Source organism: Octopus sinensis, unplaced genomic scaffold (genome assembly GCF_006345805.1).
Source record: "Octopus sinensis unplaced genomic scaffold, ASM634580v1 Contig17643, whole genome shotgun sequence".
NCBI lineage: Eukaryota > Metazoa > Mollusca > Cephalopoda > Octopoda > Octopodidae > Octopus > Octopus sinensis.
In genome coordinates, this window is record NW_021835199.1 from 12,501 (window position 1) to 27,500 (window position 15,000).

At 40.8% G+C, this 15,000-nt stretch overlaps 1 protein-coding gene across 1 annotated transcript in view; it reads right to left on the reverse strand.

Moving 5' to 3' along the window:
- The window catches only part of LOC118761813 (RNA-binding protein 38-like), a 30,970-nt gene that overhangs the window by 1,092 nt on the left and 14,878 nt on the right, over window positions 1-15,000 (reverse strand). The window contains exons 2-3 of the mRNA XM_036499969.1: window positions 8,519-8,698; window positions 1,575-1,698 (exon numbers count right to left, since the gene is read on the reverse strand). Coding sequence (XP_036355862.1) covers window positions 1,575-1,698; window positions 8,519-8,695 — 301 coding nt within the window. The 5' untranslated portion in view covers window positions 8,696-8,698. The remainder of the gene's footprint in view (window positions 1-1,574; window positions 1,699-8,518; window positions 8,699-15,000) is intronic.

The following is a 15,000-nucleotide window of genomic DNA, read 5'->3' on the forward strand; positions in this document are numbered from 1 at the left end:
TGGTTTTACTGCCCTCTTTGGCGGGTCAGGACACAAGATGCAACGTTTCCTCTGTCGTTCTTGGAGGCATGGTTGCTCTTTATAATGTCAAGCACTTCGACGAATACGTAGAGGGTATTTCTGGATTCGAACTCAGGGTCCCTAAATCTACAGTCGAATGCTCTACCACTGAGCTATAAGATACCTGCATGGGTATTGGTGTGTTGTTCGAGTGAAAGGAACTCATATAGGTACACAGATAGATAGATAGATAGCTAGCTAGATAGATAGATAGATAGATAGATAGATAGATAGATAGATAGATAGATAGATAGATAGATAGATACATGCATACATGCATACATACCCACACACATACATGCAAGCATGCATACATACATACATGCATACATACATGCATGCATGCATGCATACATACATATATACATACGTACATGCATACATACATATATACATTCTTAAGGACACTGAAATGTATGCCTTCTTGGTATTATAATTCATGTTTGTTAACTGTTATACATGTATAGCATACATACATACACATGCACATACATACATACATACATACACACATATATCTGAGCAGTGTCGGTGTTTGTATTGTTCTCATCGCCAATGTATCGAGCTGTTTTCGTGTCTATATCTCTTTAAACATGTTACTTGATAAAGAATATCAATCGTAGGCGTCCGACTGTTAAATGCACCGGTTTTATTCTTTTGTTTTGTTGGTTTTGTTGTTCTTTCCATCGACGTGTTTACAAACGGACTTCATGAATATTTATTCCATCCCTGATCTGTTTTATTGCTTATATTTTTTTTTTATCTTTTTCTCGTTTAAGCCATGGCGCTGGGTCCCTGCTGAAGCACCGCCCTGAACACTTTAGTCGAAATAATAAACCCCTGTACTTATTTTTAAGGCTGGTACTTTTCCTGTCGGCTTTCTTTTGGTGAACTGCTAAGTTACAGGAAAGCAAATAAACCAGTACCGGTTGTCAAGCGATGGTGGGTGACAAACACAAACACGAATCTATTCCGGCATCTTTCACCGAAGTCAGTTTTGTTTTTCATCATTCCAGAGTCGATGAATACAGCACGAATCTTCGACGGAATCCTTAGAGCGTTGGGTTCAAGGTATCAGAGTATTTGTTCTGATTCTTTGCGTTCTGAGTTCAAATCCCGCTATACCTACATTCCCGGTTTAATACCACTACCTGATTCTTGGGTGTTTGCAATGACCAGATGTTGTTCTTGGCAAGCACACAAACACCAGGTTGCAAGCATTCGGTTTAGGTTACCAGTTTGAGAACAACTTTCTCCCTCCCAATATCTCGGAAGCTTTGTAAAGAACCAAGGACAGACCTTCTGCACTCTCCCTCAGTCTCGGACAGCTCGTCAAGAGCCAAGGACTCTACCCTTCTAACCTAAAAGATAAATAACTTGACCTGACAAAAGGGCAAATTAAGAAAGTCGGATAACTATCTCCTAAATTGTATTTGAACTCCCTTCTTTGCTAGAGAGAAGATAGGTAGAGCAATATTCTTTAAACTAGAAGGAAGAATGTCTGAACACCTTACCTGTCTGTATTCCTCTTGGTTTAGCACCTAAATAAGCCAAATTTACATTGGCTTTTCTGCCGTCTATAATAGGATTAGGATCCTTGCAAGCTCGTTCCGCTGACTCCTTAGTTGCCATTGTTACCTGTGGAATGTGCGAATGGATTATATAATAGAATTTTAAGAAAGACACAAGAAAGGAAGACGGAGACAATGACATACAGACAATGAGAAAGAGATAGAGACAAATAGCTGGAGATATAGATAGATAGATAGATAGATAGATAGATAGATAGATAGATAGATAGATAGATAGATAGATAGATAGATAGATAGATAGATAGATAGATAGATAAAGAGAGGGAGAGAAAGAGAGTAAGCATATTTTAATTCTTTTCAGAATCGCCGAGACCCATGGAACTACTGCTTAATTCTAATTTTTGTCGTGTTAATTAGAAAAATGAGAAACTTATTTCTGCCTAGGTACGATGCCACTCTGTCAAAAGAAACAAAAACTTTGGAACAGATTTCATAAAAATTCTTTCTCATTAAAATATGGGACGTTTAATTATGTTCAATGATAACAAAGTGTCTGCCTGACTGAATGGTCAGCTAATGTAATGGTTCGATATTTTACCAACTTCGCCCTTTCATTCTCAAATTGGTTTTAGTCGCTATGTGAGAATCCCTAAAAACCTATGTGAGGATCCCTAAAACAGGGATTCCAAATATGATGGAGAAAAGGGGGAAGGGGGAAGGAGGGAGGAAGTTTTCGCAGACAGAGAAAGCCTGATACGAATACTTCTAATAAAGGAACTCCACTAAAGGAACCAAAGCGTCTGGTGTTGCCAGTTTGGACTTAATCAATGACCCTTTCTGCACTGTTTTGCCATCCAAATTTCACTCCTAACGCTTTGGTTGAAACGAGGCTATGGTAGAAAGCAATTTTCTCAAAGTGCAACGCAAAGGGCTCGAACTCACACCTACGTAGCTGTTGCAAAATGATCTTCTGAACCTCGCATCCATAGGATGTGCGATGTATCAAGTTGAAGGATAATCCAACAAAGGCCAGCAGGTCGAAACCTCCAGGTCACTGTCACCACTCTTCTTGCAAAAGTATAACAAGTAATTCTTTTATAATTAATTCTAATTAAATAATTATTATAATTCTTAAATAAATGTGAGTAATTCTTCAGGTTTAATGTAAAATCGTTTTATTATGAGTCGCCATAAGAAGAAACATGAATACTGAGAAAATGTGGAATAATTCTTTTGGGGAGCAGGGGATCTGGAAGCAGAAAAACCTTCGACTTCAGGACGATTTTAAACTTACACGCTACAACACAAAACTTTATTATTCCACAAAAGAATTATTAAATGTGTGTGCGTGTGAGTGCGTGTGTGTGTGTTTATGTGTGTATGTATGTACGTATGTATGTATGTATGTATGTATGTATGTATGTATGTATGTATGTATACACAGATAGATAGACAGACAGACAAACAGATAGGTAGACAGACAGACGGGTGGACAGACAGATGAATAGATAGATAGATAGATAGATAGATAGATAGATAGATAGATAGATAGATAGATAGATAGATAGATAGATAGATAGATAGATAGGCTGACAACCATACAGACAGACAAATTAAGCAGTTCCCTGCCATGAGGATATATATATGTAATGCGTAGCTTAAATCTCTTCATGGACAAAATATTTGATAAAATGGCGTTCTAAAGAGTAGAATAAGTCTCTTGGAAACGGGATTCAAGTCCATTAAAGCACAACGACAATGTAGTGCTTAGTAGTCGTAAGAGATAGGAAAGAATAACAGAGAACAAACAAATTAACATTTCTGCATATTTAAACAGTTTGACAAATAAATGTGAAGGACAAGAACATCGGATTGGAGTTGAAAAGTTTTTGTCTCAGAGTACAAAAAAAAAACACATACACACACGCGCGCGCGCGCGCATTAGATACCCGTTTAAAATCTCGGAGAAGCACTGTCTAATGTAAATTACTCGATAACGTAGAGTAGAGTCAAGACATTTGTTTACGTCGATGATGACATTTACACGAGTGATGCTTCTTTCGACGACCAATGCATGTGTGCATCAGAGAGAGAAATAGAGAGATTGAGAGACAGAAAGAAACATACAGAGAGAAAAAAATATATATTCTCCACATCGTGCAAATGATATACTGCTCGCGGCGGCGCTGGAGAGATAGATTTTCTAGGCTTTAAGGCGGTCCCAATAATCGAGATCAGTCATGGCTTCAGTTCGTTTAGTGAGTGCCCTCTGGGGTGATTCAATCCTCGCGATGTTTTGTCTTGTATGAGGAGACCACAAGGGGCAGCAGTATTCGAGGTGTGGCCGTACAAAGGAGGAGAAAAGTGAAATGATGACACCATGTTCTCTGGACCGGAAGGTTCTTAAGATCCAGAAGCTCTCCTACGAGCTATATCGATCTTATTGTTGATGTGGGCACTCCAACTGAAATTGTTATCTACAATTGCACCCAGGTCTCTTACATTGTTAAATGCCGTGAGCGGTTCCCCTGAAGGAAGAGAGTATGCTGTTTTAGTAAATGCATCAGCTCAAATTTTCCCTCGTTTAGTTGCATTTGTTTTTGTCTGCCCATTGACTCACAGCATATAGATCAGACTGGAGTTGGGTTTGGTCTGCTTCTTCATTGATGATTTGCTGGAGCTTAGTGTCGTCAGCAAATATTTTCACTTTGCAGGGATATACGACGCTGGAAAGGTCATTTATGTAAATTATAAAGAGGAGCGGGGCCCAAGACAGTCCCCTGAGGGACCGACGGGATTCTTTCGGTTTCCGTCTACCAAATCCACTCACAAGCCTTTGGTCGGCCCGAGGCTATAGTAGAAGTGCCACGCAGTGGTACTGAACCCGGAAGCATGTGATTGTTAAGTAAGCTACTTACCACATGACCACTCCTGCGCCTATATGTATACGCAAGTGTATGTGAGAAGGAAAATAAATTATTTTGTCGACCTCGAAAGGATGAAAGGCAAAGTCGACTTCGGCGGCATTTGAACTCAGAATGTAAAGCCGTGCTAATGATTCTGCCAGCTCGCCGCCTTAATAATAATAGCCTCCTCATTGATATGACTGTCCCAATCGATATAAATGTATCTGTCAAGACCTACCAAAAAATGAGCAAATATAAAGATCTTGAAATAGAAATTAGCAAAATGTGGAACCTGAAGACTAATACCTGTTGTCATAGGTGCCCTGGGAATGATGGCAAAAGAGGTTGATTGCTACCTAGCTTAGATACCAGGAAAACCCAAAATGGCAGAAATTCAAAAGATAGTACTCATGGGAACTGCCCATATCCTACGCAAAATACTTTCTATGTAATCTCAAGTTTTAAAACAAACATAATTTTTGTATGGTTTCTTAAACATTCTCTAGAACAACACTATGTACAAAACCAAATATATGGCACCCTAGGCATAACACCAACATGAACTTCCAACTTGTTGTCTCTTGAGGTCTCTCGGTGAGACTTGGAGCCAACTTGTACAAATGTAAAGCAAAAGTCAAACATAAAATAATAATAATAATAATAATAATAATAATAATAATAATAATAATAGTAAAGAAATTAAGTGACTAGAAATTATCGGTTGAAAAAATTTCGAAAGTCAGCCAAAGTTATTAAGATTCCAACTTGGAAACAACATTAGAATTATTAGAACCATTAACAAAAAAATGTAAATAAATTTTGAAAAATGGCAAATATCTTTGAAAATCTCCAGAGACTCATAATTCCCATTAATTGAATGTAGTTTTGATGGTTAATGATGGATTAATTTACCCCCTGGAAAGGATGTCTGTCTGACTTAGCTAACCTCCCCCAACGATTTTTGTGTTTTTTCCTACAATAAGGTTAAGGTAAACGTCGACAATCATTTATATTGCTTAAAATAAACAACCGTACTTGTTTTTTTAATTCAGGTTTCTTTTCATCTTCATCTATTCTTACAAGCTTATTCATTCCTATAAACACACATATATGTTTCAGCGAAGAATGGTACATATTCATACACACAAGGTGTGTGGTTGAGGAGTAGTTTGTGTCCCAAGCAGATGGTTTCGAGTTCAGCTCAATAACCTGGCACCACGGGTATGTATTTTCTGCTATAGTTTCGGGGGAGAACAAAGAAGCCTGTTTATGTGCATATATATATACACGCGCACACATACATGGTGCGTGTGTGTGTGTACGTGCGTGAATGTGTGTCCCCACTTGACAAACGGTGTTGGTGTGTTTACGTCCCTGTAACTTCATGGCTCGGTAAAAGACATCGATAGGATAAGTAGCCGGCTAAAAGTAAGTCCTGGGGTTGGTTCATTCCACTAAAATCCTTCGAGGTGTTGCCCCAGCATGGCCGCAATCTAACGACTAAAACAACAAAAGACAAACCATTCAATTCTGTTTTTTTGGGGGGGGGGGGGGTTTACTGCAATTTTCCAAGTATCCTGACTCACCTCTCTCCAATCATACGCAACGTATGTCATTATACAACAAGGGATCCGCTTTAAAAACCTTCTCCCTACTTCGTGCCGCTCACAGCACCCCAATATAAACCTCTTCGTAATTTTGAAATCCTACTCATACCAATACGGAACATAACTAACCTATAAATTCTCGGCCTAGTCCTTATTAATCTGTCATTATCCAATAATCCTTTCTATTACAGGCTCAAAGCCTGAAATTTGTGGGAAGGAGACCAGTCGATTACTTCGTCCCCAGTGTTTCACTGGCACTTAATTTATCGACCCCAAAAGGATGAAAGACAAAGTCGACCTCGGCGGAATTTGAACTCAGAACGTAACGGCAGACGAAATACTTATTTCTTTACTACCCACAAGGGGCTAAACATAGAGGGGACAAACAAGGACAGACAAACGATTAAGTCGATTACATCGACTCCCAGTGCGTAACTGGTACTTATTTAATCGACCCCGAAAGGATGAAAGGCAAAGTCGACCTCGGCAGAATTTGAACTCAGAACGTAGCGGCATACGAAATACCGCAAAGCACTTCGCCCGGCGTGCTAACGCTTCTGCCAGCTCGCCGCCTTATCCTTATCCAGTAATATATGATTACTCGGTCACTTCCTTTTGGAGCAGATGTGCTTCGTCTGCTGTCGCCAGATGTCACTACAAATGCTTGAGACACATTGCCATTGCATTCACCTACCTCAAACATTACCGCCAACTAAAACAAAAATTGTAAACGAACCGACATAACCAGTTTAGGACGCGGATGTTTTAACTCTGGATGTACGATTTTATTGCTCCGTCTGCAGGAGGGCTTGGTCGCACTGACGTCTGTTGTTGAATTGTTTAGCTGTCATTACATGTGAGCATTTGTGGTTGTTTGCTCATAAAAGCATGTTATTAAATGATATGAGGTCACACAATTAAATTTCAATTTATGCACTCCAACTAGGTCCAGGTGCAAACATACCAACAAACATGTCAGATGAACAAAGGTGTGAATATTCTGGTAAGTGTGAAAGATGATCGTGGGTGTAAACAAAGACTTCTGTGAGGATGTTGCTGTGACAGATCGGAAAGTCATTTCAGTGATGTGGACACAAGAAAGGGATTCGAGGACCGAATTTGGGTCAGTGGCTTCAGCATAAGATTTAAGGAAACATGATGTCATGTGAGAGACTTTGGTTCGATTCCAGCAAACGCTATTTCGTGACAATCTGTAATATACGTTGTATTTGTCTGCATTTCTTCTGAGGTCGTTAAAAGTAAGGACCAGTGAAGAACTGGGAGTGAGATTGTTCTCACAGAAGTAGGGGTTCAGACCCCTGGAGGAACTGGGGTTTGAAAAATGGTCAAACAAATTGCCATTTTTAAGAAAATTAAGACGGTTTTTAAGCATTTTAAACTTGTCCACCACCTTGGCAAGGAAAAAAAGAATCACACGAGTACACACTCTATTCTGTTATATCTCAGATGGGTCATTATGCCAAACCTCACAAATCTGGTGCTTATATGGAAGAAAGGGAGAGAAAATATCAAAGAAGAAGTTGTGAATACCAACGAAAGGACTGATCGATAAACCGAGTGATTAATCAAACAACCGAAAAGTCATTTGGTTAAAAGGTTAACCAACTGACGAATAATAAAAAAGTGAAATAGAACCAGGGCATGTGTTTGTTATTGGCATGGCGACCCTCCTGAGATACAACAAAATCTGTTTCAACACACGAGATCACATCAAGATTCTTACAAACCAAATACAAAAACGGAACCCTATTTGTTTCTCATTAACAAAGAGGAAAAAAAACAAAATAATTTCAGTAATATTTTATGTGGTGGCGGCAGTGGTGGTCGTGGTGGTGGCAGTGGCGGTGGTGGTGGTGGTGGTGGTGGTGGTGGTGGTGGTGCTGAGGACTGATAGATGTAACTTTGAGAATCATCAATTTAAATTACTCTTCCACCACATGTGGAGTCAGAAAATATCATCATAGACTGGCAGAATCGGTAGTGCGACAGACAAAAAACCTTGCCATATTTACTATAGTTATTTATGCAACCGTCAAATCCTTAAATCTGATTTAATTCCTAGTACTTAGAGATTTTTCCTCCATATTCAAACCATCTCTAGACATGACGTCACGGCTGTGAATGACCATCACTATCATGCGAGCAGGGTTAGAGGTTTCGGGTCAACCGTGGAAAATATCTTACTTGGAATCTGGAGAGGTTTGGCAACAGGAAGGGCACTCGACCGTAGAAAATCTGCCTCGACAAATTCCTTCTTACCCATGCAAGCATGGAAAAGTGGACGTTAAAAACGATGATGATGATGGTGGTGATGATGATGATGATGACGATGATGATGATACGAAATTAAATGGAATTGGATTAAATTATAAAGATGTTTTTTTTTACTTACAAATCCATAGCCGCGACTTTTCCCCGTCTGTCTATCCGTAATGACAACTGCTTCTTCTATCTCTCCAAACTGATCGAAAAACTCCCGCAGTGATTTGTCCGACGTGTGATATGGAAGACCTCCGACAAATATTTTGGTAAAGGTAGTGTCCTTCTGTTGTATCGTACCGTTGGCCATGATCTGTGAGAAAGAATGACGCAAAAATGGTAGAAATAGTAAGAGGAAGGAGTAGGAGGAGGAGGAACATAAACGCGGATGGAGGAGGAAGAGTTTTACGCAAGAAGAGTAGGAGTGATAGGAAGACGATGTAGGCGGTGCGTTTGATGTGTGTGTGTGTATATATGTGTGTGTGTGTGTGTGTGTGTGTTGCATGCGATGTGTGTGTGTGGTGTGATTATTATGTCGTATACATGTGTGTGTTATCGTTGTTTTGGTGTCGTTTAGGTCATAATTGAGCAAGCAAGACCTATGATAGAAAAGCGCTACAGCCATGACCTTCCTCTCATATTTTCAGTTGCGTGTTTTATTGTTGTGTATGTTATCTTTTATTTTTCAGGCATACGATTACTGCCATGCTGTGCCACCACATCGAAGAGTTTTAGACAAACAAACCGAGACCCCCAGGAGTTATGCTTTTTTTTTATTTTAGTTTGGTATTGGTTCTCTCGATCTCTTAGGCCTAGCCGCTAAGTTACAACAACGTAAACAAAGCATCATCGGTTACCAAGTACTGGGAAAGGTAAACGAAGGGACGCACGCACACACACACACACACACACACACACACACACAGGTACACACACACGCACACACGCAGGCACGCGTGCGCGCATGCACACAATACACGAGTGCCTTACACACAATTTCCGTCCGACCTGGGGCTATAGTAGAAGACTCCTGCCCCAAGGAGCTTCGCAATGGGACCGAACCCGCAACGCGCGCTTCTTAACCTCACGGCCATGCCCGAGCCTGTATAGCTGTTATCGTTAATGCTGTTTAAAATTAAATGAACACAGATTTAGCAGACATATTATACAAAGCGTTCCATTCGCGACCATCCATTCCTTTTGAGAGTAAGCAGGGTACATTGTTATTAGCCTTGTGTCACAATGTTCCACGGTGACCCAGCCCAGAATTTCTTTGGGAATAGAAGTGTCTGTGGAATTCTCAGCCACCAACACTGCAATTCAACGGATAAGTAGTTTTGTTGACCAAAATAGCTGAAATAGTCATCGTTGAAATCGACGAAGGATCTACGGATTTAAGTTTTTCGCCTGATAAGGGTTTTGCGATAGGTGTGTTATGGGGGGGGGGTGATTATCGTTTGATCGTGTGTATGGTGTGTAGTTACTTTTCGCTAGTATTGTGTGGTGTGTGATTGTTTTTCTATGATGTTGTGTCAGCGTTTTTCACCAGTGTTGTGTGGTGTGCAGTTGCTTTTCAGAGCTATTGTGTGGTGTGTAGTCGTTGCATTTCAGTGTTGTTGTGAAGTGTGTACCGCTATTTTTCTCAATTGGTATAGAATGGACGGATCACCAGTGATAAGTGTTGTGTGTTGTATAGGTTCCGTGATGTAGTCTTGTGACTCAGTGGTGTTATGTGTCACGGAGGTCCTCGGTCGTTGCTGGGTAGTCTCGTTACGTAGTTATTGTTCAGTGGTGGTGTTGTGTGATTATTTAGAGATGTTGTGTAGAGCGTGATCGCTGAGTAGTGTTGTGTGGTATGCTATCGTTCAGTAACGCTATGTGTTGTTTGATTGTTTAGGGGTGTTGTGAGATGGTTCAGGGTTATTGTGTAATTGTGTCAAAGCGCATGGCCGAATGGTTAGCGTGTTGCACTTACGATCTCGAGATCGTGGTTTCCATTCCTGAGCTGGGTGGTGCATTGTCCTCCTGAGCAGAATACTTCATCTCGCACTGCTCTGCGATCACTCTGACACCGGATGTCACCCGTTCGGGCAACGTCGATTCAATGAACGGAATAACCAAATGCACAACACAGACATTTTGATCCTTATAAGCGAATCATTTGAGCAGGTTGTTCAGCAACAAATTACAGAACCATCTTTCTCGGACTACGAGAGACTAGCATCATTACGTAACTGTTCGGTGGTGCTGTGTGAATGTTGTTGTTGTTGGTGGTGGTGTTGTTGTCTAGGAGTGCTGTGTATTGTGTGGTTCTTTATAAGTGTTGTATGTTCTATGGTCATTGCTCACTGATTGTGTGTGGTTATTGTCACAGAATAGCTGCGATTGGTCAATCCTACTCTGTGCTCTATAAAGTATTCGTTCCTTTACATAGAGGTGGTGCAGGTGTCCTCCACCACGGTCCCTATGACTCTTAGAAATCCATATAAGATTTTGATGCTGTTTATGCGCAACCCACTGGTTTTCCAGGTTGGGCGCATTACTTTTTTCTAGGCGCAGGTGTGGCTATGTGGTAAGAAACTTGCTTTCCAACCATATGGTTCTGAGCTCAGTCCCACTGCGTGGCACCTTGGGCAAGTGTCTTCTACTATAGCCTCGGGACGACCAATACCTTGTGAGTGAATTTGGTAGACGGAAACTGAAAGAAGCCGGTCATATATATATAAATATATATATATACATATGTGTGTGTGTGAGTGTGTGTGTGTGTATGCATGCATTTGTCTCCCCTCATCGCTTGACAACCCGATGGCGACGTGTTTACGTCCCCGTAAATTAGCGGTTCGGCAATAAAAGACCGATACCAATAAGTACTAGGCTTACAAAGAATAAGTCCTGGGGTCGACTTGTTTGACTAAAGGCGGTGTTGCAGCATGGCCGCAGTAAAATGACTAAAACAAGTAAAAGAATAAAAGAATAAATACAGAAAATATTTCTCTAATTCTTAATATTATTTAATTATAAATTTCGGAGTCGATAAACTAAGTACCAGTTGAGTTCTGGGGGCAATGTGATCGACTGTGCCCCCTCCCCACAAAATCCAAGCCGTGTGCCTAGAGTAGAAAGGATTATTTGACAATAGAAATATAATAGGATTTTTAAAAACATCGACTGGTAATGGGGGTGGAGGGAGTCCATCAGAAAAAAAGGGAATCAACGGAATCCAGACGTGAAAATGGGAGAGAATCAATGAGTTTATGACACAAGATGTTATAAGACAAGATGTTACGACACATTCGCGCATACGTGTGTGTGTGTGTGTGTTTGTGTGTGCGTGAGTGTGAACGTGTTTTTGCACCTGGTGAATCAGGTGAGTAAAATCTGTTTTAAAAGTTGTCTGAGAAGGTTGGCGATAGGAAGGATACCTATCGGTAAAATACTGTCTAAAAAAAGAAGACTTGTTCAACTCATACCGGAATGGAAAAACGGACGTTAAGGAACAACGAGGACGACGACGGCGATGATGATGACCACGTGTGTATAATATATAACAGGCATATTCATATACACACATACACACACACGCATATATATATATATACACACAGGTATATCAAATATCATAGAACATAAATTCTTGCTGTATTAAGATTATTTTTGCCACTAGAGGCTGTATCAAAATTATTAAAAAGGGTGATTAAGATCAGCTTCACTTGAGAAGGGGAGATAATCTTAAGAGTCAAAGGCCATTCAGGAATAAAAGGCTGGTTTATTGTCTAGAGATAAGAGGACACATTTTTCTACCCCGATAACCGTCATCAGCACAACTTTATCTCCAGTAGCCAAGGGAGTAAATACACACACACACACACACACATATATACATAGTGTGTCTTTCTGTAAATATATGTGAAGTGCGCTAAGCAATGTCTGGTATATGGTGCGGTGGTTTGTTGTTGGTTTGACGAGATGTGTCTGCATGTTTATGTGAGAACGGATCAGTCCACATGAAACGCACGAGCGACTCGAGATGACGAATTCCTCTCACTTTCAACTTCAGTTGTTCGATTAGATGAACAACCATTTACCCTTTTTGTATCTTTTGCTTGCCTCAGTCATTGGACTACAGCCATGCTGGAGCACCGCCTTGAAGGGTTTTGTCGAATAAATCGACCCAGTGCTTCTCATAATTTTGCCTGGTTCTTATTCTTTCGAGGTCTTTTCCTGAACCGCTAAGTTATGGACACGCAAACAAAAGAACATCAGTTGTCAAGCGTGATTGGACACACACACACACACACGACGGGCTTTCACACAGTTTTCGTCCACCAAAGCCACTTACATACATTGGTCGATCCGGAGCTGTAATAGTAGACACTTGCTTAACTTGCTTCGCAGTGAGACAGAACCACATAGCCATGAATTTGGGTCCGAGGTGTCCGAGCATTGCTCATATAGATGTACCCTTAATGTACCCTTAATGTAACCCTCAAGTTTGAATCAGTTAGACATAGTATATGAGAAAGGTGCAGCTCTGAGTACAATCCACACAGCAAAATCCCACTGACTGATTGTCAAACCTATTTCGCTGATAATCTTGGGTGCTGCCAATGTCATCCTCCACAAATTCGTGTCACTCACTCTCATAAAGTACATACGACCTCAACAGATTTTCTTTTTTCGGTATTTTTCCCTGTAATTCATTTGGATGCCCCACCCGTCCTCCTTACTAGGGAAAAGGCTAGTAAAGGGACCCAGTTTACTCACTGACTTGCCCACCAAGAGCAGGTAGTTCTGACAGGATTACATAGTGACCAAAAACAGAAAGAGTGACCATCGGCCAGTGGTGGAATTGTTATGACGAAGCTAGAGAGTGTGATAACCAGGGCAGTATTTGAGTTTACTTCCCGCCTGGGCCTTCAAGCTTATTCAGGCCCATACAACAGACCCAAAAGTGCTATTCCCTTACAGACGTCATCCAGGGTCGTCAGCCCCGCACTCGCCCCTTGCAAACTATGCTATTGTGGAATTGGTCCAGACCAAACAATGAGTCCACTCAGCTTGCAACAATGGGCGACACTGCAACAGACCGGTACCCCGATGAGTGGAGCGAGCGGGGGGCGCTGTTGTACACGTCACAGAATCCTGGAAACCTTGTAGGGAGACTTTGTTGGGAAAGTCTTTTGAACCTTGATTGAAAAAGTGTGTGAATACCCACCTATAGGGGGGGGTTGTGTGTATATGGAGGTAGCATAAGAGAGTATGTTTAAGTGTGTGAAGTCCTTTACACAGTTCTGGCTCATTTCCAGTCAGTGCAACATGGCCCTTGTTCCTTTCGGCGCTCGGCTTCGTAACAATATCTACCAGTAAAGTACTGAGTACCATTTAATCGTCTCTCTGCCTTGCTATCTGCAGTTTTCCTAGATTTGTGGTCCTGGTAACAATTTGAAGCATTCTAACACATTAATAAGATATAGACAAATTTTTATATATTTGTGAAATAGATATAAATATATATAATTATACAAGTTGACTGTTTGCGTAGATATGTGTGCGTCACTTCGACAAACGACTCTGAAATGATTGCATCAGGATTATATGAATATGCCTGAACACAGGAACCGCACACGCGTTCGGGCATATGTAAACAAAAATTATACTTTTACCATTCGTTCTTCCTCTATATCTACACCAATCCCTAAACATAAACATATATTCAGCTATACATTCACACTCACACCAACAGACACACAAACGCACACACACGTACATGCATTTCACTGTAAGAATTATGAAATATATACAAGCTGATATGATAGGTGTGTGTGCATTATCTGATGAAGAACTCAATACTTAAGTCAGAGAGGAAAGATCAACCGCCTGGCAAACTCGATCCGATTTACCGAACCGCTAGTATAAAGGGATGTAAACAAACCAACACCAGATGTCAAGCGGCGACGAGAGGTACACACACACTTTCTCTCTCTCTCTCTCTCTCTCACCATCTCTCCCTCTCTCCGCTCTCCCCTTTGCTGCCAATACCTTTTGTTGCCTTTGTAGTCGAATGCATAATTATGGTCTCCTCCTACAAATCTATTAAGAAGTAGGCTTGCAGCAGCAGCAGCAGTCGTAGTAATAGTAGTAGTAGTAGTAGTAGTAGTAGTAGTAGTAGTAGTAGTAGTAGTAACAGCAGCAGTAGTAGTTGTAATGGAGGAGGAGGAAGAGGAGACAGAGGGGAGAAGGAGGAAAAGAAGAATGACGAGGGAAAGGAGGAGGAAAGGTGAAGGAGTTTCAACTACAGCTAGTAGTAGTAGTAGTAGTGCGTTCATCGTCATGTGGTTAAAAACTTGGCTCGCAATTACTCGTTTTTGGCTTCGGTCACTAAATAACAAACACGTTTTATATAAAAGCTGGTGCATCGAACAAAATTATTTTTTGTGTGTTTTTTTTAATATTAAGTTGCATGCACAGAGTCACAGTTACCATGGAAATTGCGGCAAACCAGTCAAGGATATACCTATTCTTATTCTACGATGCTTTTGTTCACTAAACTCTTGCTATGGCTGTGTGGTTAAGACGTCCACTTTGCAAACATGTGAATTGCGGGTTCAGTCC